This window comes from Sinocyclocheilus rhinocerous, unplaced genomic scaffold (assembly GCF_001515625.1).
Source record: "Sinocyclocheilus rhinocerous isolate Xijiao unplaced genomic scaffold, SAMN03320098_v1.1 scaffold781, whole genome shotgun sequence".
NCBI lineage: Eukaryota > Metazoa > Chordata > Actinopteri > Cypriniformes > Cyprinidae > Sinocyclocheilus > Sinocyclocheilus rhinocerous.
The window spans coordinates 784,182-812,095 of NW_015658395.1; the positions used below are offsets into that span (position 1 = coordinate 784,182).

Genomic DNA, 27,914 nt, shown 5'->3' on the forward strand with positions numbered 1-27,914 from the left:
AACTAGTTTTAATTGCTGTGGTGGTTTGGAGATATACAGTGGGTACGGAAAGTATTCAGACCCCCTTAAATTTTTCACTCTTTGTTATATTGCAGCCATTTGCTAAAATCATTTAAGTTAATTTTTTCCCCTCATTAATGTACACACAGCACCCCATATTGACAGAAAAACACGGGTCTGAATACTTTCCGTACCCACTGTATTTCATGGGGACGAGGTAGCCCATGTTCCGCATTAGAGCAGATTACTTGCAAAGGTTGAAATGGCATGCTCTAGTCTTGCCATCTGTGCCTATATGATATGCTGACTTCAAGGATCTTTTTGAGGAGATGAAATTTGCGCCAAGTAAGAAAATGTCAGGACAAATCGTTATTCCCCCAAGATAATTACCAGACCTCTCTCTTCCTCGTTCGCCCTCTCGGTCTCGCTTTCCAAGTCTCCATGTGGAGTTACATCAGCCAACACAACTAATGAACGGGTTATAAAGAGAAGCGGGTTAGCAAAGATGACCTCTGCAGTCTGCATAGCATTAAGCCAACTGTCAAACTCCACAGTCGAAGTGCAGAAATAAATCCAAATCAATTCAGGATGACTGGTGGAGTCACTGGTTTTCAAATGAAAACATCACAAAGAACTACTTTTTGCAAGAGCAGACATGTAGCACAATATTAAGATGGAGAGCAAATGTGGAAACTTAGCAGCACCTTTGTGTTGGTTCAAAATGGAAACGTTCTCAGCTGGAAGTGTGTCTCTTACTGGATAAGCCCATTCTGGAACACCAAAGCTTCTTATGACTGGAATGTGGATTCTTTTGGTTGTTTTGTGTAAGATGGAGCAAAGATGCTTCCCTGGTGTGAACGAATGCAAATTTGACAATAAATCGCACATACTGTATAGCACAATTTTTTTCTGTCAAGCATTTTGAAAAACTTAAAACACAATCACACAGCGGTATGACCTACTTTCACCCATAAAGTGATACCTGAAGTTTAGGTATATATATATAAAAAAAACATTTAGAAAATAAAATAAAAAAACGGACAAGCATTCTAAATAAAATAATAGAAAAAAGCATGTAAGTACAGTACACCTGATGCAGAGGAAAAAAAGCAGAGGATGGCACATATTAATGAATACTTTCAAAACTTCCCCTCCCTCTTCCCCGAAAAACAAAGCAAGAAAAAGGGAAACGGAACTTGAATCATCCAAGGAATGAGAAGACAGAAAGGAGGAAAAAAACCCTAAGGGGTTATTAAACTGTGTGTGTATCATCAGTATTGATTTTTTGTTGTTGTTCCTCTATAAAAAGAAGGGTGCAGAAATATTAATTTTAAAATTCCCAAATCATCAAACAGGAGAAAGAGAATCCTTTCTGGAGTAAAATCAAGACATTTCAGAAACAGTTTGTTAAATGTTTTTTTTTTTTTTTACCATACTCTCCAGGCCCCACTCTTTCATTTAATGTCTCTGTGTGAAAATATAGAATAGAGCACTCTTCATCTCTGGTCTGTCCTCACACCTGTAAACAAGTACAGAATCCTTTAGAACACGTCTTGCTGAAGATCACTGACAGCGTGAGTACGTAATAGGGTTTAGTTGTCTCTCAGTTTGTTGTAGGTGTGTGTTCTCTTCACACTTCAGTCTGGAAGTCTCCTTCGGATGTGTCAGGTGTGTTGGCGGAGCATGTGTCCCAGGGTTTACTGCGTAACTCCAGTCTGTCCTTATGTTCGCTGGAGCCACACGTCTGCTCAGGGGTCATGGTCTTAAAGCTGTCCCAGGATCGCTGGTCATCTGTGGTGGACTTGTCCTGAATATGCACATACACAGAAGAAAATTCTAATTAAAATTAAAACCAGAGCATAAACGCTGATTACCTCCTTTTAGCTAGTCATCCAGCCTGGTCATAGCAGGCTGGTTTTAGAGGCGTTTTGACCACTTTTTTAGAACAGTGGAACAACCAGCTAAAACCAGCTTGGCCAGGCTGGGAGACAGTTAAAGCCAGCTACTTCCAGCTTAAACCAGCTTAAACCAGCTAAGACCAGCCAACCAGCTTAGAAGAGTAAGTCTAATTTCTAAAAATTTGTTCCCAGGACCCAAATATGTACAGTTATCATCTGATTCTTTTTTTTAAAAATGTATTTATTTTTATTACAGTGGTGGTGGTTAACCATAAGTTATATAGACTATTGTTCAAAATATATTTTTATTTGATTAATATTAAGTATTTAATATAAACCAATACTTATATTCAGCAAGGATGCATTAGATTAATTAACAGTTACAGTAAAGACTTATAATGCTATAGATTTTTTCTATTTCAAATAAATGCTGTTCCTTTGAACGTTCTATTTATCAAAGAATCCTTAAACAATAAATAATTAAATTAAGCAGCGCAACTGTTTTCAACATTGGTTGAATATTACAATAAATATTACAAATATAAAACATGAACAAAAAAAACTATATAATAATAAAATATACTATATACACTTATTCACACTACATACACATTTGGGGTTAGCCACCACTACAATAACAAAAACAATACATTTATTTTAATTTTACAGTGCTATACCAATATCACTCTTATCTACAGTATTCTGGCAGCAACCATCACTACCATGGTCATTTTTAAACATGCAAAGAGCATCATAAGACTGAAAAACAACATTTTATCTCATCTGGAATGTGACTAATGAAAATGTGCTCGGGCATTTGTAATTCGCATTTAATGTGCCTGAATGCACGTTTCAACAGCAGCATAAAGACTAAATGGCCTTATAGTCTTGCTCCATTACGACTTGTCTATACAACATATGGAGCGACCCACTCGTCGGCATTAGTGGTGGTCTGTGCTGCGTTTTATGCCCGGCTATTCCAGGTGTTCATTACTTCAGATGGCCAGAACACATACACTCTCCATCCCATTGAGGCTAATGGTGTATCCTACAGCTATACGGCCTCTTAATGGTAGGTAAATTGCATTATACAGTAGGGGCAGATTAATCTAATCACACAGAGACTGGGGCAATATGAGGTTGGGATTGTAGGAATATAAAAAAATTGAGAGCCAGGCCACTCGCAGGGGCTCTGTTGAGACCTCACAAATTTATCTTGCAGTTCCCCTCCTCTCAAATCTATTCCCAGCTTCCCCAAAAATGAGATGTATGAACCTGCATATTTTGAAACGTTTGAGGCGATCAATTACAGGGTTGCTGTCGGCTCCCCCTCAGCTCAAACGCCTGCTGATTGCATGTGTGACGGATTAGGGAGATTGGAAAACCCCATGTAAATGACTCCTCTGAGGTATGACTGAGAATACGTTTCTCTGCCTTCCTCTTGTTCATGAGTGTTTGTAAAAGGGGAGGCTTAAACTAAAGTTGTGTGGGCGGGTTTGCCGGTTACCATGGAAATGGAAAAATGAACACAGACACAAACACACATATACACACTAAACTCACACATGCACATTACAACAACATTTCGAGTAGAGAGCAAACTGGACATCTTTTCTTTTGGCTCTCATTCACAACCTAAATAAATAAATAAATCTGAGTTTGTAGGCTCATGTAAGCAAGTTTCCGTCCACAAGGGGGCGATAGCAGCCTGATTATAATTCACCCAATGTAACAGGCTGACAGTTGGCAAAATGGATACAAAAAGCATAATCTGGCAGCCAATTTGCATGCTAAACGCTGAAGAAGGAACATTTTGTCGAGCAGAAGTGTTGTTAATGCCGAAGAGGGGCCCAACTTTATTCCTAAGAGAATGCTAACGCGATTGTGCTGCTCTTGCGTATTTCCTTTCCCCTCCATCTCTCTTCCTCCCGATCGCTTCGCTCCCAACAACCCTCCTTCACTTCCTCTAGCTTTCTCCATCTTTCCTTGTCAGGCCTTTTCTACTTACACTCGAAGAATTCTTTTCACCTCCGGCAGACGAAATGCTCCATCGCTTTTCCCTCTGTTGCAATAAAAATGAGGATTGGGCATATACTGCAGATTTTACTTTATTAAGGCCATGTCCACACGTACACGGGTATTTTTATAAACTGAGTTTTTCCTCCTTCCGTTTTTTTAAAAAAATCTCCGTCCAAATGAAAACGCAAACGCATGCTATGAAGCACTGTCAAGAGCATGCCAAACCAACAGGTGGCGATATAATCTCAACCCTAAAGCCATGTTGGCCAATCAGAAGCCTGAAAAAGTTTCCAGTAGGTGGAGATAACAGCGCAGGCTCCGACGTCACAAACCAAAAACTCCCGTTTCGCTGTCTACACGATAACACTGCAACCGGAGTTTTTGAAAATCTTCACCGTGGCAGGCATTTTCAAAAATGTTCGGTTTCAGTGACCTGGCGCTGCGTTTGCATGTGGACGAACAGCCAAACCGCGTAGAAAAAGCTGTGGTTTTAAAAATAACCGCGTTAGTGTGGGAAAGGAAAATAAAGGAAGAGAGACAGAGAGAGAGACAGGCAGAGCGAGAGAGTGAAAGAGAGAAAAGGAGGGGGATCACAGTCACTGAACATGTCTGGGGGGAAGCGATGCTTGTTTGAATTTTTGTTACCTTGATGGAGGAGTCTATGGATTCAATTTTGGAGGCAAGTGCACTCCCTTCCTCCATATTTCTTTTGCACAAAGACAGACAGAGACAACTTAAACGGCTACAGCACTATGCTCAAGAGAGGCGACTGCTAACTTTAGCATATATGAACCACATCGAGCATGTCTGTATTGAAACACTGCAGTAGAGGAAGAGGAAACTTAGCACTGCATGCTAAAGAAAAGGAAATTCTGTGATGATTTGGAGGAAAAATGGACATGGAGACATAAACTCTGTATTAAAACCTGCTGCCTACCATCTAAGGCAGCATGCTAACTAAATCAGAACCTTATGAGTGATCTTTGAACTGCTGTATACAGTATAACTCTGAAGTGTCTTAGCATGTTGCTAAGAAATAGCATGTTGCTAAAATAGCTAATCTGAAATAGATTGAACATTTCAGTGTCAAATTAAGTATATTTATAATTTTTTTTTTCTTTTGACTCCATCCGCGATTTTGGATACCTTTTTCTTTAGCATTTTAACATTGCTAAGCTAACACCACAATAAAATAACTAATTTAAACCAGATTGGACTATTTTTTTTTTTTAAATATTGAATTTATACTGTATTTTTCTTGACTCCAATATTTTGGATACATTTTGGTATTTTAACATGTTGCTGTGCTAACAACACATTATAATATTATATAATATATATATTTTTAAAAATAACCGCGTTCGTGTGGACAGGGCCTAATTGGAGGTCATTTAATTGACCTCCATTAATTGATGCCCAGTCTTTCTCTGTAAACATTTTCAAAGTTTAAGACGTTTTGAAATCTGTTCAGATTGTGAAAGTTGTGCATTTCAGCCATAAGATAAATTTCACTGTGCTTACAATTATGAGATTGATTCCTTGCTTCGCAAAGGATATGTATCATGCTGCCTCAGAAATTATCCAAAATGAGAAATATTAGGAGGCAGGATAATGTAGCTGCTTACAATTTGATTTAGATTTCACATCAGGAGTGCCCCCAAAATCCCCTTAAAATGCTGTCTTGGTAGGCAGCTCACTACATTTTTGAAAAGAGCTATTCTGTCTTTACTCATTTTGTAGCTAGTCCCTATAGAGGATTCTCATAGATTTTAAAAATGGATGTCACTCCCTCACCCCCCCTTCCCTTCCTCTCTTTTCCGAAAGTAGTGATGGGCAGGAATGACATCAGCAAGAATACATACAGTCTGCATGACCCTAGTCCACTGATGAGGTATAGGAAAATGAAAATAATATTCAAATCACTCCTTTGTTTTTTACCCAAGAAAAATTCACCAATTTATGTTTTTACAAAGTTAAACAACTGTATCACCTCTTCTACACAAAGACACTCTTTGGATTCGAGAACTAGAAATAGGTGTGCACAGAAAGCAAGGAAGGTACAGCAACACAGCAGTGACCACAACCTACAGTATGTGTCCACTACGCAAATGAGAACGCACAGGTCAGAGAAGAAGTCAGCTGTTGCACAATGAAGCAAAGGAAAGATGTGAAAGGAGCAGTGTCTACAGCAACAGGGCAGCGGGGGAGAGCAAGTTTAGTCGCTGTGGGAGTTCTGTACTGGTCTAGAAGTTTCTATGGAGACTATAGGGTGGAAAGGACAAAAAGAAACACTCTCTGTGACTCTATGGCTCAAACACACTGCTCTCTGGATGAGATTTTTTTTCTGTTACCTTTTCTCTGTTTGTCGCCCTTGGGTCTGCTGACTGCCTGGCTACAGTCAAACTATGACAGAAAACATGTAGTTTCAAACCAAGGAAAGACAAAGACTGGCAGCAGTGCATTATGAAAAAGACAACAATACACAACATAAACAATAAATAAAAATCCATAACAAAAAGATAAAAATGTATAGTGGATCGAGTAAAACAATGTGGGTATGCAACACAGAACGAGAAGCAGGATAGAACGACAAGCCCTTTGTCAGAGATGAGTGTCTGGGGCGAATTCACTAAACAATTTTAGTTTTGCCATTTTGGGAGTGGTAATTCATCAAAAGATAATCAAATGATAGAGAAGAGCATTTTAACTGGCTATATATTTAATTATAGCATTTTAAAGCCAGTTCAGGCGTCTGGATCGGAGCAATGTACTAAAACTATATAGTGTAGTTAAAGTACGCCAGATAGCAGTAGTCTACCGCACCGTCCACATTTTGACAATTAAAACCTTTCAAAAGATACAATAGTGTCATGCAAATTGTGTTGAACACCACATTTTTTTTAGCTGTTTGCATTACATTTTAATTAGCATAATTGTATACCTGATTTGCATAATTCCTTTAGTGAATGTGCTGAAACAACACAGGCAGCGTTGTGCAATTTTAGTGAATTCTCCCCTCTACATTTATACATTTATACACAAAAAAATATATTTAGTGAGCTTTGGGGTCTCCAACCCACAATAAAAGGCCAGAATTATGGGATAATGTACATATTAGGCTGTTTGTTTCAGTGGAATGTGTATCTTAACTCCTGGAGCATTAAATATAATCGGATAACCACAATAAATGTTGATATATACGGTCACCTTCATTGCATACATGATCTCTGAGTTCCCTCCGTTATAAAGTCATACATTATGTATAAAGGATAATGCGCTTAAAGCCTTATCTGGTCTCTCTGCTATGACAGCCATTGCTGAGTTATACTGCATTATGTAAGCTCTGCTAATAGTCTGTAATCTATTCTACTCAGTTCAATGTTAGAAAAAACACAAAAGGGCAAAATAGACACAAAACTGTCACAAAAATGACTATTATCCCTTCTATACCATGATCCAGATATGAGCTGCGCTACAATACAGCAGGAAGAGAGTTCTACATGGTGAAATCTGCAGACATGACATATCTCACTAATTACGTCTTAATTGGCACAGACTGCAAATTAGCATTTTGCCGTATGTGTATGAGTGTGCAAGAGTCCCATCCCAGCTTTAAGCCCCTTCATTAAGCTGTTTGATGGTGCATCTGCTTCAAGTTCGGTCAACACAATACTCCGTAAAGAAAATATCATTTTCGGTCAACACAATAATCTGTAATGAAAATATCATTTCGGGCCTAATTTTATGTGGACAAAAGGCAAATACAAGATGGCAAAAATAGGTTATTCAGTTGATACCCGAGAGGGATGGAGCTCCAGTAAATGAGGAAACTATTATGAGAGAAAATCGACAAGGGTGAAAACATACTCGTCCTCACTGTAGCAAACTGTTTCAAACACCTGAACTTCACAGTTGGGCTCAGATGCCAATAATTCAACTCAACTGCAGGGAAACAGTTTCAACGAGGCATAACCAAACACGCTAAGAATAGGTAAACACTCACAGATGCACACTAATGGGTACTTATAATCACACACACTGTGTGAGTACTGATAAATGTTCAGAGCGTAACCTTTAAAGCATGACAATTACAATTTTAGATTCATGAGACCACTCTATGACTGATACTATATATTATCAGTGCTATAGGGTTTTGAAAGATTTAATGAGCCATTTATACTAGAAAGCACTTTGAATAGTACTAGTTGATAGGGTTCACAGAATGTAATCATGCTTTGGATTAAACTTTCTAATTGCAGATGAAGGCCTTTAACACCTAGATGTAATTTAAGTAGGTGACTCAACACATATTTTAGCTGCAATCATAGTAATTGCAGAAATGTTGTTCAGATTACAGACGAGTTAGCCATAATATATTTTACCAGAAGACTATAGTATTGTTGTCTCTGTACTCTAAAAATATTTTCTTTTAAAAAGCTGCGTTTGTAATTCTTTCCAGGGGTGTAACATAACAAAACAACCTAATGTACAGATCGGAGAAAAAAAAAAAAAAAAAATCAAATGTGGTGGACAATGTTTTTACATACAAAAACATAATATTTTTTTTTTATTTTAATCATTTATTGTGAAATTAAATGCATTTAAAATTAAACTGTGATTTATTAGGCAATTTATATTTTTACCTTAAAAAAAATCATACATTTTGCCCTTAATCCTCCTCCTTTCAAATAAGTTCACGATTTTTTAACCAAACTGTATCACCCTTCATAAGAAGAAAAAAAAATGCATAGAAATGTAGTACATGATTTAAAGCATCAGTCATGTCCATATCATACATTATGTGGGTTATGTGCCTTAGTTTAATACTTTAGGTTAGGGGATTGTTCAAATCTTACATTATTGCTAACTCCGTGCATGTATTTATGATGTTTACTCTTTCGTAAAACAGTCAGTGGGTGTAAGAGCAGAGGTTTTCAGCTAATACATATTTCAAGAGCCAGACTGTTGCCTTCCTCTGCTCTCAAGTTTGCCGCTGTGTTCATTTGTAGGATCCCCATTAGCATGAATAGATTGAACACAGGGTACCAGTCCTTCATCCATTTGGGACCATATGGGGTGCCTCCGCTACAGCTATCAGCCCAGCCAGCATCTTCACTTAGAGGTTAACTGCCTTTCATACTGCATCAAGCTCCATTCACACTAACACAAGCAATTTAACGGACTGCAAGTGACTAAGGCGCCTCCACTGTCCCCATAGAAAAAAAGAAGAAGATGAAGCGAACCCGTGGTACAAACGAGAGATTGAAGTCAGCGTATGTAGGAGGAAAATAGAGAGAGAAAGACGATTAGAAGAAATGGACAGTGTCTGGAAGGGGCCATTTGGATGTGTTAGAGACCCCACTAAGCTCACTTTCCTCACCAGCTGTTAGAATTATCCAATGGGATAAAAGGAAAGTCTAGAATAAGACTTTATAAAAATGAAATAAAATAAAAATGGCTTAGATTTTTCCCGAATGTGCACTCATCTCTTTAACGGCCCACACACACGCCAAACACACTTCTAATATCATCGGTATCACCTTGTTGCTGGAGGAGTATGTGCTTACTTACCGTACACCAATCAGGTTATTCTCACTTTAATGCAGATTTGTGGCCAAATTAAATTTTAAGTGTTTATGATCTTTTAAAATACATTTTGATCAATTTAACCGAAGGTTTTTGTGGTTTATAAGGGTTTATATGTACGGTTTGGTTTTAAATACAATGAGAGCCTTCATAAATCAGGGCCCTACCACACGGGGCTGGGAATACTGGGTCTGGTTGACATGCTTACGTTGGCTCTCTTTGTAAACGAAGCTCATTCTCCGTGTTAAAGGCTCAGATTGTCGTGGTGGAGGTGGAGGAGGAACCTGTGAAGTCGGCCGGATTGTTAGAGGGGTTTAAAGACCACTGGCATGGCACTTTTCTTTTTTTTTTTTTAGCACAGATTTGTTGTTATGACGTTATAGTTTTTGAGGTAGATGTGGTTTCATGAGGTAGACTGGTTTTAGGGAAAGTTATGTAATGTTGAATGGTTATAAATCCAGCAGGATCCTGTAAAGTGCACTTATGTTTTTTTAGATTACATTTATCATCATGCATTTGAAAACCACTTCTTTATGAAGGAATTATGAAAAATAAGTGGAAAATCGCTCTTACATTGGTCCTGACCTAAAGAAGAAATCCAAACAATTGATTGTCTTAGGCACTGAGTTATTATAATAATTACAAATGTGCAATTTCATTTTTTCAAACTCTCCTGCACACCATTATCGCTGTAATTACAGCATTGTCAACATAATCAAACCTGTGGAATGAAATCAAAATACTTTTATGATGCAAGCTGGAAGCTTTTCCATTGGGAATCGAAAGGCGAATGCTAAAAGCATCATGACTCATCAATACTGTCAGAAGAACTCTTTAGTGTCAAAACATTTGAAAAGCATTTAGAAAGCATTTGATCCTCTGTAATGTGAGAACATGAACCTCTAATCTAATGCTTGTCTGAAGTTATCCAGTAGTGGTGTGTCCAGACTTTTTTGACTGGGGTGGCCCATGTAGGGTACAGACTCATTGTCAAGAAAAATACTACATATATCTTCACTGATAACTTAAGAGATGGCTAGAATTTTGGGGTGACCAATCAAATCCCTCCAGTGGCCAGGGCCACCCCAGGACACGCCTCTGGTGAAAAGTAATGCAGCACAAGGATCTAATGGGCTAGAATAGGCTGTAACTGAGGCTGCAGACAGCATGATCCAAATGAAAAGTGAGTGAGCATGTGGCAAATGCCACCAAAGTATACACTTGTCGCAAATTGCGGGCAGGTAATTTTCCACAGGGCATTTGTTTTTAAATCATAATGACAAAAGCCTCTGGACACTGGCGCGTGGATGTTGCAATGCTCCTTTCGCTAATAGAACATTGACGATTCAGCAGTCTAGCTAATGCAAAGATGAACACTCAGCTCTTTCCAGGGGAAGCAGATAGGAGACAGTGCTGCAGCGGGCAGGTGTACTTTGAGAAGCTTAATGGCAGTAGACTAAATATGATCCAGCTATTAATACTGTATTAATTAGCTTACAAAACACAAGGCTTGGAGAAATGGAAAGTAGTGCATGTGCTGATAAAGATGAGTTTTTCAAACACCAGGTGCATTTCAAACTACTTTTTTTCTAATTTAAATTCAAGTATCACAATACAAACTGTTCACTCCCCATTCTTTCTTTTTTTTAAATTTTTTTTTTTTACTTTTAAAGGGGTAGTTCACCCAAAACTGTTTTTTTTTTACTTTTAAAGGGATAGTTCACCCAAAAATGAAAATTCTGTTATCATTTATTCACCCTCGTGTCTTTCCAAACATGTATGCTTTTCTTTCTTCTGTGAAACATAAAGATATTTCTTTAAAAAAAAAAAAGTTATTGCCCATACATTAAAGTCCTACAGGTTTAAAACAACATGAGAGTGAATAAATGATGACAGAATTTCATTTTTCAATTATCAGATAGCATATCCATTTGAATAATTTTTAATATCAAAACGTTTCTGGATTTGAATCCCTGTAATTTTAAAGCAGGTTAAAAGGAATTAAAGACATTACTACACCATTAAAACAAGAAGTTTCCTTCAGTAACAAATTATGTACGTAACTATCATTAGTAATTCATGTATAAGAAACAATTTAGAGCTCCAGTTACTATTGCTTTAAAGCTCCTGCAGCGTTACACGTGTGAGCATAGTAATACATTAGCGAGTTTGTGACGCAATTACGCAGGATTTTTAGATAACACATGGTGAGATTATTTCACTTAAAGTGAACAATTTGACCATGTCAGGGATGGGTATCAGTGTGGGGTCGCAGGTTAGAGGGGTCTTACCTTGAAGGAGGACATGGCAGGGTCCTTGTTATACCTGTCTATGGTGTGGAACTTGGTGGAGTGGTTGAGTTCATGGTAGAGCTCTGAGTGTCTTTTGCGAGTGTGCATCACTTTCTGTAAGGAAGGGGGAAAACAAACAAACAAAAAACAAAAAGAAACAAAAGCAAAAATAAGAAAGGGCAGGCCAGGAAGGAGCTGGGTCAACGGCTACTGGTGTTAAACCGCAAAACTAGGGTCACTATGAACATGCATCCTCTCGAAGGGTGGTGTTCTGATTGAGTAGTAAAACGGATTGGTTCTGATGGGTATTAAACAATGTTCAAGCTCTCTGGTCAGTATAATTTCTTACTGACAGACGCTTCCACCAATTCACAGACTTAATTGGAGGTGGTTGGAAGCTGGCTGGGCTGTTTTGTAGTCACAGCTGGTGTTCACGCAGAGCTGACATGGAGCTCCAACCTGCGAATGTAAGCATCCATATACTAGGGTTGATTTCTGAGAAATAATGGAATTTTGGGTTTATTTTGCTTCCTATAAATGGTTACTGTATATAACAATTCTCATTTATTTTAGGGCTACCAAAGTTAAATATATTAATTTATAAAATGCTTACATTTTATGGCATTTAATGTAGCACATTCACCCATTTAACTTCATTATGCTCAGTGTGAATTCTACTTGTCAAAATATGAGTGCCAGAGCACATAAATACACAACAATCCAGCCTGACCAGAAAACAAGTGCTACAAATGCCAAACCAGCAAACAGATCAGTTTAACCAGGCTGTGAGACTAACTGTTTTTTTCTCACCAGAGCAATACCTATTTTAGTCTAATATTATTTTGTTTTTGTTTTCAAAAGGAATTTAATGAATTAAAACTAAATGCACTACATTGCTATGTATTTACAGGGATATTTCAGCTAATTAACTTTTCAAAATGAATCCTTGTAACAAAACAAATGATTATCTAAATCATTTTAAATTATTTTAGTCTACTGTCAACCTCAATTGTTTATCAGGACAGGAGGGAGAAGATCTCATGCAGCACTGACTAGGATGGAAAAAGTTATGAAGCTCTAAAAGCATCTGAATGCGTTAGTAACAAGACATACCTCTGTTTGAGAAGAAGCCTCCATACTGGAGAGCAAATATCCAGTCATAACTTAAGCTTTCAAATATAATTGAGGAACAGCTGGTTTAAAAGCACACAAGTGTGTTCTGGAGAAAATGGATTGGGATGTTTAGACTGGAGATTTGCTGGATCCTGCCAGTAGATCATTCCATGGAGGTGCCCTCCAGGCTGCCTCAGTCATACACGTGCAGTCTCTACTCGTCTCATTATGCCGTCTATCTCTTTCACACACAATAATGCCACTCACTCAACACTTACAGAGCTCTACACTGGTTCAGTGTTTCTGCAGCCTTGATCCTTCTGTATTCAGAAACATATCCTGCTTGTCTATGGTGTCATTACACAGCACACTTTGTGAAGACATATCAAAGATGTCATATTGAAATAGGGTGACCAGATTTCTGAAATGCTAAATGCAGAACAGTTTCTGAATTTACTGAGCATAGCTATTGCTACGCAATGTTTAAACTATATTTGAACTGCAGGAATGCTGTAAATTACAATTATTCATCAAAACTTTAGCAGAGTTTAGCAGAACTTTAGTCTGTCCTGCAGAGTTTAGCTCCAACCCAATTAAACACACCTGAACCAGCTAATCAAGGTCTTACTAGACATACTAGAAACTTCCAGGCAGACGTTTTGAGGCAAGTTGGAGTTAACTCTGCAAGACATTGGCCCTCCTTAACCAAGTTTGGACACCCATGGTTTATGACAAACCAGTGACTCAACTGTTGATGTTCTAGGTAGGCTGACCTTCTACAGCTCATTCAGGACAGCACTAAATAAATAACATACCATTGTAATAATCATTAATATCTTTCATATTCCACCAGGGGGATGTAAACTTATGTGCAGAACTGTATTTAAACACACAAACGCTTATACACACTCAATTAAGTTAATGTATAATTTATATTAAACATTACATATGTATAGTTTAATTTTATTATATATATTTCAATGTGCAATATGTGGTCACCCTATTTTGAAACAATGCCGAAAAAGCCTAAGAAGTCAAGGCATGTGAAACACTAAGCAGTTCTGCCATGGATAGGACTGTTGCTAATACTAAATGCATGATGGGGGAAACAAGCACTAGAGCAGCAACTATCATTGGCTCCTGTATGCGTCCATTGAAAAATCTCTAGATAATGTTGGACAGAAGCACAAACACTAGTCTGAGGGCAGATGGGGATGGGGTCTTACCTCAAAGTCCAGCTCAGAGTACCGTACTCTTTTCCTCTGGGGGAAGGGGGAGGGGGAGAGAAGACACCATCAATCACAACTGCACATCTTTCAGCACCTGAGTAAACTGGCGCCCATGACGCAATTGCCTCATGCAGGTGCAGTGAGCATATAATACCCTTCAGCTGAACTGCTTTTCCAGTGGGTGTTTTATGTTTGGATTGAAACCGCACTTCACCGTGAACACAGGAAAGGTGTATTTGCCTTCAACAATAAGTGTGTGTATGGCGGGCGTCTTACAGCATAAGAGAAGTGCATAACAATGTCCATATTTTAAAAAATATATATAATGTGTACTTTTCAAATCATACCTGAAACTGGTTACATCTAATACAGTATATTTAATGACATCATTTTAGGATATTTTACTGGCATCTTTATGTGGGTCACTGAAAATTTCAAACAGGCCGGATTGGGCCACTGGTTGGATAGGCCTTGGATAGGATTTTCCTCCATAAAACAGCATAAGTGATGATGATATGAGCCTTTGATTAAAAAATAAATAAATAAATAAATAAATACTCTGTCTGCATATAATGTAAACAGCAGAAGCGGTAGAATGTTTAGAAAATGGCATAATATGTTATAAATGTCTCAGTCTGTAAACATCTCTAATCTTCTGTAAACACCAAAACCACTTGCTCGGTAGGAACTTGCTTAGTTCTAACAAAATTTGTTTGTACTTCTGCACTTTGCATAGTAATGTACAGGGTTTCAAATTAACTTAATGCTCCACTTGGTGAGTCGGTTGAGAAGACCAACGGGCATTAAATGTTTGTTATAGGCCCATGAATCTGTATTTTCATTAATTTTTATTAAAGAACAACTTAACAGATTTTCAACCAGCTTTGTGTTGTTACAGTGTTGGTAGTATAAATGAACAATGTGTACTCTTTCTCCATGTTACCTGCACCTAGTTTCTTTTCCCCATTACAAAGGTAACAAACAAAAAAAACCTGAATGAAAATCCTTTATGAACATATATTTGTCCTTGGAAAATGGGATTACTTAGCTACCTTTTCTGAGCAGATTAATTAATGACCTAACATTGCAGGTCATTATGCCACTCATAGCAACACATACAGGATGAGCCAATCTGTGTCTCTCAGTGACATGACAAATGTCACAAAAATTTGAAGACCTATTGTGGTAAGGGATGTTTTCCTCACATTTCCATTTTATTGGCTAATACATACAGTATAATAGGACACACATAATGTTGCCACATGGAGTTCTGTAGAAAATAACTTCTGATCTAATATATTAATTATATAATATATAAACTTCTAAAGTCGGAAGACATTTAAATCATAACAAAAGTTTTCATTAGTAGAATACTTGCATTTAAGACTGAATGGCTCAGCAAGGATAAGACTAACATACTGAAACTAAGCAGGTCTATATGTTTCTTGGCAATGACATTTGACACGAGTATTAATTTTGGACTCTAGCACTGTAGCTTTGTATTGTAGTTAGTGCCCATTAAGTGTTATATATGCATCTCCGAAGGGTTTTCTATCCTGTAAATCAATCTAAAAAGCAAACAGAATATGTCCATTTCCTGTTGTATTTGAAGCTTAAAATTAATATAAGAGACAGTCTATAATAAAAAGTCTTCGGAACACTCACAAATACAGTTAACCAATAGTGTCAGTACACATGGTGGCGATTTGTCACAAGCTCAGACTCGCAGAACACAAATCAGTCAAGACCTGGGCCTATGCCACTCACAAAGGGAGGATGAGTCATGATGTTTACTTTGTGAGAAGTTAAGTGTGAGATGTTAGTTGTTGACAAAGTTACTTCAGGTGTCACTGGGTGAGTGAGGTGAGAGGAAGCCAAAGCAACACAAACTTCACCAGTGTTCAAGCCCAATAAAATATCAGTACTTTAGGTAACTTTCCCTGAGTTGTCCAACCTTATGACAACCAAACCTGAGTCAGTGAGTTATTTAGAAGAAAAGTGAAGTTAAAAAACTGGTAAAATGCAGCCTTTCCAGCTTGATGTCTGATATGAAATTAATATACAAAATGGTGTATACTCTAACAACCTGTGGCTGCATTTACAGGCACTTATGAGTAAGTGAGACACAGATAGATGGAGAATGATTGAGAAACATTTAGTGTATTTTATAGGTGGTCAGCTATCAAAGCATTAATTAGTTTTTTAAAGTCAACATGAAATTAATATTTTGCTTCCATAATATGATTCATTTAAGAGTGAATGAGGTATTCAAGGATGAAAAAAAAAACACGACCAAACTAATTATTTTCTTCAATTAAGGGAAATACAGGATGATCAATTAGCATTTGGTCCCAAACTAACTAGGCCTTATAAACAAAAGATTAATGTATGGAAGATTTTAACCTGCCTTACTTATACCCCTTTTGCGGTATTATTATTATTAGTATATTTTATACATTTTGTTTGTGATTTATTTGATAAAATTATAGCTAGAAAACATTAAATCACAAATCACTGTTTAAAATGGAAGAAAAACTTTTTTATATTAGTTTGAGCTCCTGAGACCATGCTTAAGCACCTCTGTTCATTGATCATTTGCAGTTTCATACCCTATTTTGGTTGGTAAAAAGAGCTGAAAAAAACCTACACATTTTATTTTGACTTTAAGTTTGACAACTGACTTTAGTTAGAAATTCATGCCCCAGCCCCAAGAACTATGTGTCGCAGACAGAGAGGGAAGGTTTTGTGTCCGTTAATGAAGGAGTGCAGGCTCTCTCAGGCACTTCCTCTGGCTGTTTCTCTCTCACCATCTGCTGTTTCTCCTTGTGGGGCTGTAGTTTAGTCTGTCCTGCAGAGTTTAGCTCCAACCCAATTAAACACACCTGAACCAGCTAATCAAGGTCTTACTAGACATACTAGAAACTTCCAGGCAGACGTTTTGAGGCAAGTTGGAGTTAACTCTGCAAGACATTGGCCCTCCTTAACCAAGTTTGGACACCCATGGTTTATGACAAACCAGTGACTCAACTGTTGATGTTCTAGGTAGGCTGACCTTCTACAGCTCATTCAGGACAGCACTAAATAAATAACATACCATTGTAATAATCATTAACATCTTTCATATTCCACCAGGGGAATGTAAACTTATGTGCAGAACTGTATTTAAACACACAAACGCTTATACACACTCAATTAAGTTAATGTATAATTTATATTAAACATTACATATGTATAGTTTAATTTTATTATATATATTTCAATGTGCAATATGTGGTCACCCTATTTTGAAACAATGCCGAAAAAGCCTAAGAAGTCAAGGCATGTGAAACACTAAGCAGTTCTGCCATGGATAGGACTGTTGCTAATACTAAATGCATGATGGGGGAAACAAGCACCAGAGCAGCAACTATCATTGGCTCCTGTATGCGTCCATTGAAAAATCTCTAGATAATGTTGGACAGAAGCACAAACACTAGTCTGAGGGCAGATGGGGATGGGGTCTTACCTCAAAGTCCAGCTCAGAGTACCGTACTCTTTTCCTCTGGGGGAAGGGGGAGGGGGAGAGAAGACACCATCAATCACAACTGCACATCTTTCAGCACCTGAGTAAACTGGCGCCCATGACGCAATTGCCTCATGCAGGTGCAGTGAGCATATAATACCCTTCAGCTGAACTGCTTTTCCAGTGGGTGTTTTATGTTTGGATTGAAACCGCACTTCACCGTGAACACAGGAAAGGTGTATTTGCCTTCAACAATAAGTGTGTGTATGGCGGGCGTCTTACAGCATAAGAGAAGTGCATAACAATGTCCATATTTTAAAAAATATATATAATGTGTACTTTTCAAATCATACCTGAAACTGGTTACATCTAATACAGTATATTTAATGACATCATTTTAGGATATTTTACTGGCATCTTTATGTGGGTCACTGAAAATTTCAAACAGGCCGGATTGGGCCACTGGTTGGATAGGCCTTGGATAGGATTTTCCTCCATAAAACAGCATAAGTGATGATGATATGAGCCTTTGATTAAAAAATAAATAAATAAATAAATAAATACTCTGTCTGCATATAATGTAAACAGCAGAAGCGGTAGAATGTTTAGAAAATGGCATAATATGTTATAAATGTCTCAGTCTGTAAACATCTCTAATCTTCTGTAAACACCAAAACCACTTGCTCGGTAGGAACTTGCTTAGTTCTAACAAAATTTGTTTGTACTTCTGCACTTTGCATAGTAATGTACAGGGTTTCAAATTAACTTAATGCTCCACTTGGTGAGTCGGTTGAGAAGACCAACGGGCATTAAATGTTTGTTATAGGCCCATGAATCTGTATTTTCATTAATTTTTATTAAAGAACAACTTAACAGATTTTCAACCAGCTTTGTGTTGTTACAGTGTTGGTAGTATAAATGAACAATGTGTACTCTTTCTCCATGTTACCTGCACCTAGTTTCTTTTCCCCATTACAAAGGTAACAAACAAAAAAAACCTGAATGAAAATCCTTTATGAACATATATTTGTCCTTGGAAAATGGGATTACTTAGCTACCTTTTCTGAGCAGATTAATTAATGACCTAACATTGCAGGTCATTATGCCACTCATAGCAACACATACAGGATGAGCCAATCTGTGTCTCTCAGTGACATGACAAATGTCACAAAAATTTGAAGACCTATTGTGGTAAGGGATGTTTTCCTCACATTTCCATTTTATTGGCTAATACATACAGTATAATAGGACACACATAATGTTGCCACATGGAGTTCTGTAGAAAATAACTTCTGATCTAATATATTAATTATATAATATATAAACTTCTAAAGTCGGAAGACATTTAAATCATAACAAAAGTTTTCATTAGTAGAATACTTGCATTTAAGACTGAATGGCTCAGCAAGGATAAGACTAACATACTGAAACTAAGCAGGTCTATATGTTTCTTGGCAATGACATTTGACACGAGTATTAATTTTGGACTCTAGCACTGTAGCTTTGTATTGTAGTTAGTGCCCATTAAGTGTTATATATGCATCTCCGAAGGGTTTTCTATCCTGTAAATCAATCTAAAAAGCAAACAGAATATGTCCATTTCCTGTTGTATTTGAAGCTTAAAATTAATATAAGAGACAGTCTATAATAAAAAGTCTTCGGAACACTCACAAATACAGTTAACCAATAGTGTCAGTACACATGGTGGCGATTTGTCACAAGCTCAGACTCGCAGAACACAAATCAGTCAAGACCTGGGCCTATGCCACTCACAAAGGGAGGATGAGTCATGATGTTTACTTTGTGAGAAGTTAAGTGTGAGATGTTAGTTGTTGACAAAGTTACTTCAGGTGTCACTGGGTGAGTGAGGTGAGAGGAAGCCAAAGCAACACAAACTTCACCAGTGTTCAAGCCCAATAAAATATCAGTACTTTAGGTAACTTTCCCTGAGTTGTCCAACCTTATGACAACCAAACCTGAGTCAGTGAGTTATTTAGAAGAAAAGTGAAGTTAAAAAACTGGTAAAATGCAGCCTTTCCAGCTTGATGTCTGATATGAAATTAATATACAAAATGGTGTATACTCTAACAACCTGTGGCTGCATTTACAGGCACTTATGAGTAAGTGAGACACAGATAGATGGAGAATGATTGAGAAACATTTAGTGTATTTTATAGGTGGTCAGCTATCAAAGCATTAATTAGTTTTTTAAAGTCAACATGAAATTAATATTTTGCTTCCATAATATGATTCATTTAAGAGTGAATGAGGTATTCAAGGATGAAAAAAAAAACACGACCAAACTAATTATTTTCTTCAATTAAGGGAAATACAGGATGATCAATTAGCATTTGGTCCCAAACTAACTAGGCCTTATAAACAAAAGATTAATGTATGGAAGATTTTAACCTGCCTTACTTATACCCCTTTTGCGGTATTATTATTATTAGTATATTTTATACATTTTGTTTGTGATTTATTTGATAAAATTATAGCTAGAAAACATTAAATCACAAATCACTGTTTAAAATGGAAGAAAAACTTTTTTATATTAGTTTGAGCTCCTGAGACCATGCTTAAGCACCTCTGTTCATTGATCATTTGCAGTTTCATACCCTATTTTGGTTGGTAAAAAGAGCTGAAAAAAACCTACACATTTTATTTTGACTTTAAGTTTGACAACTGACTTTAGTTAGAAATTCATGCCCCAGCCCCAAGAACTATGTGTCGCAGACAGAGAGGGAAGGTTTTGTGTCCGTTAATGAAGGAGTGCAGGCTCTCTCAGGCACTTCCTCTGGCTGTTTCTCTCTCACCATCTGCTGTTTCTCCTTGTGGGGCTGTAGTGTAATTATAGAGAGAAGAGCAACTGCGCACACACACACACCGATGCAGTCACTAAGTTGTGTAACATCATGTTGACAGGGGACTCTGGGTATAGAAGGCACACCTGAATGCATTCCTGTGACAGACTGATGAGAGAGTTGCTAGATGATCAGTATGTATGGTGTCTCAGGGACTACAGATGATGTAGCGTCATCCGGCCCCGAAATGAAAGGAGACATTACTTATAAGATAATTCAGCCTCAGTATTTCTCTCTTGTAACAACAGCTTTAAAGTATTCACCCAGATGTTATTCCAAACCTGACTTATGTTCTTCTGCTGAACACAAAATATGTAATTTTGGAAAGCAAATGGGGTCTAGTGTTGTTTTGGACCCCACTGACTTTCATTGTATGGACACAATCAAAATCTTCAGCATAGCTTTAATGAACCTTTTCAGGAATGTTTAATGCCTTTTTACATAAAATAATGTGAGGAATTTGTGAACATGGTTGGTCAAGAGCATAGTAGGCCTCTCACAGATGCCTAGCCAGTTATCTGATGTGCTTTTCAGTGTGAATCAGCTCCATTTTACTCATTGCATCTCTGAAACCTGAAGAGAAGCTTCAGGAGACCTTTAGCTGAGCAAGAGGATGTTGATTCCAAATTATCTGCATTGCTCTCTATAATTATGTTACAGGACTAAATGATATTCTGGGCTTGTGCTGAACATTGCTGGGCTGCTGGAGAGCTGTGGCTTTATTTCAGCGCTGTTTCTCTCTCACCATCTGCTGTTTCTCCTTGTGGGGCTGTAGTGTAATTATAGAGAGAAGAGCAACTGCGCACACACACACACCGATGCAGTCACTAAGTTGTGTAACATCATGTTGACAGGGGACTCTGGGTATAGAAGGCACACCTGAATGCATTCCTGTGACAGACTGATGAGAGAGTTGCTAGATGATCAGTATGTATGGTGTCTCAGGGACTACAGATGATGTAGCGTCATCCGGCCCCGAAATGAAAGGAGACATTACTTATAAGATAATTCAGCCTCAGTATTTCTCTCTTGTAACAACAGCTTTAAAGTATTCACCCAGATGTTATTCCAAACCTGACTTATGTTCTTCTGCTGAACACAAAATATGTAATTTTGGAAAGCAAATGGGGTCTAGTGTTGTTTTGGACCCTAGTGACTTTCAAAAAAACCTTCAAAATATCCTTTTTTGTGTTTCACAGAGGAAAGTCAAACATGTTGGGAATGACGTGAATGATGACAATTTTAATTTTGAGAGAACTAGTAAGAAATTGTCTGTTGCTAGGTTAGGAATGTACAGTTTTTTGTGTTTGGGTTGGTGTGTTTCGCAATCACTGAATTCATGCTTGTTTTTGTCTTGGTGATGTTTTTGTGCAGATCTAACTGACATTTTCCTGCCATAATGATTCTCTGTGCTATGTGGTCCCCAGTTCCCTTTTCCTGGCAATAATGCTAGGAGTTTACAACACTATTGTGCTCCTAGGTTGTACGCCAAAACGGCAAACTGCAGGTGGTTTCCAAAATACCCTGGGACATTCAGCAGTGATGATTCTAGATTGTGAAAGAATGAACCCCTTTTTTAACCCTTACTTACTTCCAAAGATCCAGCCGAGAGGCTGGTGTTGGTGCTGCCCAGGTTGCGGGGAAGGGTTCTGGTGCGCTCCACTGTTCCCGAGGTAAGGATCTGCCGGACAGAGGGACGATTCTGCTTGACCTGCAGGGTTTGGGTGTTGGTGTGGGAATGCGTGTGCCCGGTGTGGGCCGGCAACTGTTTGAGCGTGCCATAGGAGCTGTTTAGGTTCATGCTGATGTGGTCCACAGCTGCAAAGTCTGCAGGGTATGCCTCACTCTCTGCTGGATGCAGAGTCATGGGTGAAGGGGGTGGAGGAAATGGAGGGTCATCTAGTGTAATGTTCAGGGGCTTCCCCTCATCTTGGGTTGGAGGAGGGGGCTTGAGACTGACTGTCCGACGTGGCAACACCATGTAGTCCCCTTCCCCACCTCCACCACCAGCTGAATCCTGGGTGGAAGAAGGGTTTGGTCGGGCCCAACCCAGCCCGCTCTCCGTGCACAGGTAGATGGGTCCAGATCGTTGATGCTGACCTTGTTGCTCCACATTAACGTCCTTCTTTAGTGGCTGCTCGCTTAGCTCATTCAGCGGACCCAAAGGAGGTACCTGCACCAGGAGATTAGGGGGTGGGATGTTCCCAGGCAGGCTGCTGAAATTAACGCCTTCCTGATGAGTTGCCAACTTGGGGTCGTCCTCATCGTCCAGGGAGATGCGGGATAGAGTGCCAGTTATGGTAGCAGGGTTACAGGTGTTTACCTCCTTAAAAATGACTGAGGTAGAAAGGAGAAAGGAAGAGAGAAAGAGAACAGATAGACAGAAGTGGGGAGGAAGAAAGAGACAGAAACAGAGGTCGAGTGCACATGATCACACAGATGGACAGAGCGGCAAAGAACCAAGAGAGAAACAGATCATAACGAAGTTGGATGCCAAAACAGCACATGACAAAAAAGAAAAGGGATGGAAGATGGTTACAAAGCAGTTCCCAAAGGTACAGAGTCCAGATGTTTTGGGAAGAGGTTGAAGCAGTGACAGAGTAAGCAAGATTGATTTGAGTGGGTGCAGAGATAATGTGATCGGTGGAGGGAATGATGGGAAAAGAGACAAAAGAAAATAAACTCAGTTACAGTGCGTGGAAATGGAGTGTGTCAGTACAGAGTTCAAAAGAGCAGGTAAAAGTAAGGCAGTGAGGGCAGGAAAGGACAAACATTTTCAGGCAGGTGAATTATTATCCAGGAGTCTCGGCATGCAGAAGTTGGACGGTTGCAAAGGTTGGTGACCCAGAGGTGTTACAGTAGGAGTTCACTTGAATTAGGTAGGGTTAGGAAGGAAAGCCATGCACAAATCAGCTTGTCTAAGAGAAAAACCATCAGCCGTAATGGCCTACCCGGTTTTATACATCATTAATAAGGTCACATTTAACAGCCAACATAACTCAGTCCAAAAGGTGAAAGAAAATAAATGAATACAAGACAAGTGCATATATTTAAAATAACATACTTATAAAATAAAATAAAATAAAATAAAAAGGAACCTTCCTTTGATTTTGTCTTATTTTGAATTTTATAAGGTCGATATTACAGCAACGGTAGTTTATAATCCACAAAACTGATACAAATTTGTGTTTCTATTCCTATAATGTTCAGGTTACAGACCAAGATAAGTATAGACATTAATAAACCTGCCATGCCAACGCTGCAACACAGCCTTTTTCTGTGAAACTAGTAACATGATCAAGTTGGTTTAGTGTTAAAACTAAACCTGCCAATTACGGTTCTTGGAACTTGACATTCCAAGCTAAAATGAAAAGGATAGTTCACCCAAAAATGAAAATTATGCCATCATTACTCACCTTCATGTCGTTCCAAACCCATAAGACCGTTCATCGTTCATCGTTCATCTTCGAAACACACATTAAGATATTTTTGATGAAATCTAAGAGCTTTCTGACCCTGCATAGACAGCAACGCAACTACCACGTTAAAGGCCCAGAAAGGTAGTAAGTACATCGTTAAAATAATCCATGTGACATCAGTGGTTCAACTGTAATTTTACAAAGCTACGAAAACACTTTTTGTGCGGAAAGAAAACAAAAATAACTTTATTCAACCATTCTTCTGATGTCACATGGACTATTTTAATAATGTCCTTAACTACGTTTCTGGGCCTGGGAACATTTCAGTAACATTGCTGTCTTTGCAGGGTCAGACAGCTCTCGGCTTTCATCAAGAATATCTTTACTTGTGTTCCAAAGATGAACAAAGATCTTACGGGTTTGGAACGACATGAGGGTGAGTAATTAATGACAGAATTTTCATTTTTGGGTGAACTATCCCTGTAAGGCTCTAGTATGCCAAAGTAGATAAGGATATGACAATCAAAAAGCAGTCATGTGCATGTGTATGTCAGTTCATGCAAATCAACAAAATGCTATAGTCTAACTAACACAAATGACATACAAACAGGAATGTTCTAACTTAAGAGTGAGACTTACATGGGTGTCCTCTTTCTGCAGGTGAGGGGGAGACAATGATGTGCAGGGTTAACTTTACATGCACATATTTGACCAAACAAACTGCATTAGAACCAGGGCAAAGTGAAAAAATGGTGAGGAAAGTGCAAGAATGAGAAAGCAAAGAGGTCCCAGAAGTACTTACCTGTTTGACACGCTAAGTCCACATCTTTTTCAAAGTCCGTCTGTGTAAGTGAATGAAGGACAGAGAAGAGATTACTTCAGCTTGTTACAAATGGCATGCTGTCCACAAGTGAACGAAACATATAGAGACCAATTCTTCATCATTTACATTTGGGTCATACAGTTTATGTATGATGAAGGGTGGAGCTAATCTGTTATAAGCAGTATGTGGTGGTTAAAGAGTCCATCAAAAATAAACAAGTTGTTCATTTTAGCAATCATCATGCTGTGTTTAGACAAAGTACTAGTCTAGTGCAACACATCTGCAACACCTCTACAGTAAATAGCACATCCCTTGGCACCAGCACTAATTACAATGAACCAAAGTGAACATAAATTAGCATACCGCAGTCTGACACAGCTGGGCTTGACTTTCCAAACAAACAAAGCTGATATTATTTTCATGAAAAAAGGGGAGGACTCTTAAAAAAAGGTACAGTACAATGGACACAAACTGACTGAGTACCTCAGGGTAAACCGAAAATGTCCATCCTAGAGCAGCTCTTTTTAACTCCAGGCCCTCATTGAAATGCAGCGTTGGCTATTGCTGCCAAAAGAATTGACTCTCAAAGGAGTTCAAAACAAAGCTTTAGTCAGGGTATTACTCTATGGAACAATTTTAGCATGCCCTAGCGAGAGCAACCTGTATGTATGCGTATACCTGCGTGTTGAAGTTTAATGAAAGGGGCATGAGACAAGAAAAGAGACCTGTGACTATGCAAAACTTTTACTGCACAGCCATGGAATCTAAGCAGTTACTTTGCACTAAATAACTTGCTGACAGCTAACCACTTATCTAATTAGCTGGCTAAAATGCTCACGCTAGGCTGTCAGCTACACTCTAAAATTGACAGCACTAACTCTAAAGCAAACACGTGCAATAAAGCACATTTCAGAGACGTACGGTCATGTGATTGTGCTCCAAGACAAGGCTCTGGCTCTGGTGGAGAACGTGGGCATGGTTGTGGTTAAGCGTATGCAAGTGGTTGTGGCTCAAGGTGTGGGTGTGGTTAAGAGTATGGGCATGGTTGTGATTGAGAAGGTGGGTGTGGTTTAGAGTCTGAGTGTGGTTCTGGTGGAGAATGTGGGTGTGGTTATGGTTATGTCCATGACTGTGATTGGCCAAGGCTAGAGGAGGGTGGGCGGTGCAGGTTTGGTGGCAGCCTTGGCAGCACCCAGGTGAATATCGGAGCGAGCCGCACTGCTCCTGACTGTAGAGGCTCGGATGGTGTGGGCTCCTCTGCCGGCAAAGAGGCAGAATGGAGAGAAAGGTAGGGAGAGATAAAAAGTGAGGATCCTCTGCCGGCAAAGAGGCAGAATGGAGAGAAAGGTAGGGAGAGATAAAAAGTGAGGGGTGAGTTGAAGTGAGGAAGCCGAAAGGTGGAGCAGACCTGCAGGGGCGGTGATCCCTCTCATCCAATCTTATTCACACACACACTTGGAGAGTTCCTGCTGTAGTTGCCATGGCTACATGCAAGTCTAATCTTTGAAATCACTGCAAGGCACTGGGTAAAGGGCTTAAAAACTATATGAAAATACCCCATAAGGTTATAAGTTACTGACATTCTTGATTGCTTTTTTGTATTGGATATAATTACTGGTAATTTTATTCACAACTAGTTGACCTTTCAAAAAATAAATAAATAAATAAATAAATAAATTCAATATGTGCAATGCTATTCCAAATGTTTCAGATTTTAAAAGGCACCTATTATGCCTATATGTAATATAAGTCTCAGGTGTCCCCAGAATGTGTCTGTGAAGTTGTAGCTCAAAATACCCCACAGCTAATTTATTATATCATTTTTAAAATGCCTATTTTGAGTGGAAACAGAAACTCACTGTTTTCATGCATGTGCCTTTAAATGCAAATGAACTGCTGCTCCCCACCCTGTTTTCCAGAATAGGGCTGTGCCTTTACAGCACGTTCCTCAGATATTCTGTAAAAAAAACATCTTTTTGGTTTTGATTATCATGTCTATTGCGCTGAAATCATGTGTTTTAAAGCCATATCAGTTTAAACTTCTGATAAACTTTTTTTTGAGCGCACACATCCGAAGCATGCACACAGAAAGTGGCTGTCACACGGCATGTGAGTACTAATCTAAGTTCTCTTTCATGTCTTATTGCACTTAAACCGCCAAATACACACAAGTTCATGTTAAAAACACACATAAGTTACAAAAACACGGTCTGTTATGTCTATGAAGATAAATAGCTGGGAAAGAAATCACATATTTATATTTGACCTGCGTATTAAGCAGTGGTGGAGGTAACGAATTACAACTACTCACGTTACTGTAATTAAGTAGTTTTTTCGGGTACTTGTACTTTTTTGAGTAAATGGCGTTCTCGCTCTGGTGACCTCAGTTTGACAGCTTGGGGAGAATCCTCTTGTTAAGTCATGACGTAAGGACTGCTGTTTCCGGGTCCATGCCTTTACTCATTTCACTTGAGAATACTATCTGGACAGCCATTTATGAGCATTATTTAATTAATATTACATATTTAAGCTAAGCATTTAAAAATCTGCTGTGCACACTACAGTCTCCGTGCTCACAGTGTCTCAGACACTATATTTTAGCTGAATCACCGTCAGACTATCTGGGACTTCAGTAAGGTGATAAAGGTTAGGGTTATAATTTTTCAGTATTACATGACATCATAAGTGTGTGTATGCACAGTTTGTTGTTTTTTGGGGGGTGTCTGGCAGAGCGTTAGGACCCATAAGCGGTGAAGCATGATGTTAGACGTAACAAGCAGATATTCTTAAACACTCCTATCCAACCGTGAATATGAGCAAGAGGTGGAGTGGAGGTGCACCACAATAAAACCCCGCCCTTTATTCAATATTCCGTTTCACTTGGAACGCAACACTGAAGTCAGTTGCAACTTCCGGTTTATGGGTACTTTAGATATTTATATTTTTCAAGGTATTGAAGTTAGTAATTCCTGTATCATGACCACTAATTCACATACTTTGTCAATAAGATAAAAGTGGGTTTTATCTTATTTTTTAGCTATTATCCACATAGATCTTTGATATGAATGAATATTTTTTGGTAATTCATTAAATATCGCTGGATAAAAAGTAACTAGTAACTAGTACTCTGAGTAGTTTTTGAGAGGAGTACTTTGTACTTTTACTTAAGTACT

General features: G+C 38.4%; 1 protein-coding gene across 3 annotated transcripts in view; it reads right to left on the minus strand.

The window, feature by feature from the left end:
* Nucleotides 1–206: 206 nt before the first annotated feature.
* adgrb2 (adhesion G protein-coupled receptor B2) overlaps nt 207–27,914 on the minus strand; it is a 293,767-nt gene continuing 266,059 nt past the window's right edge. Inside the window, exons 26-34 of one of the 3 annotated variants that reach the window (XM_016530375.1) lie at nt 25,663–25,998; nt 24,721–24,760; nt 24,558–24,572; nt 22,091–22,836; nt 17,642–17,677; nt 11,795–11,908; nt 6,269–6,320; nt 3,907–3,960; nt 1,730–1,807 (exon numbers count right to left, since the gene is read on the minus strand). In XM_016530375.1, coding sequence (XP_016385861.1) covers nt 3,923–3,960; nt 6,269–6,320; nt 11,795–11,908; nt 17,642–17,677; nt 22,091–22,836; nt 24,558–24,572; nt 24,721–24,760; nt 25,663–25,998 — 1,377 coding nt within the window. In that variant the 3' untranslated portion in view covers nt 1,730–1,807; nt 3,907–3,922. Of the gene's footprint in view, nt 1,808–3,906; nt 3,961–6,268; nt 6,321–11,794; nt 11,909–17,641; nt 17,678–22,090; nt 22,837–24,557; nt 24,573–24,720; nt 24,761–25,662; nt 25,999–27,914 lie in introns of all 3 variants that reach the window. The other 2 variants (XM_016530377.1, XM_016530376.1) reach the window with 2 other exon arrangements.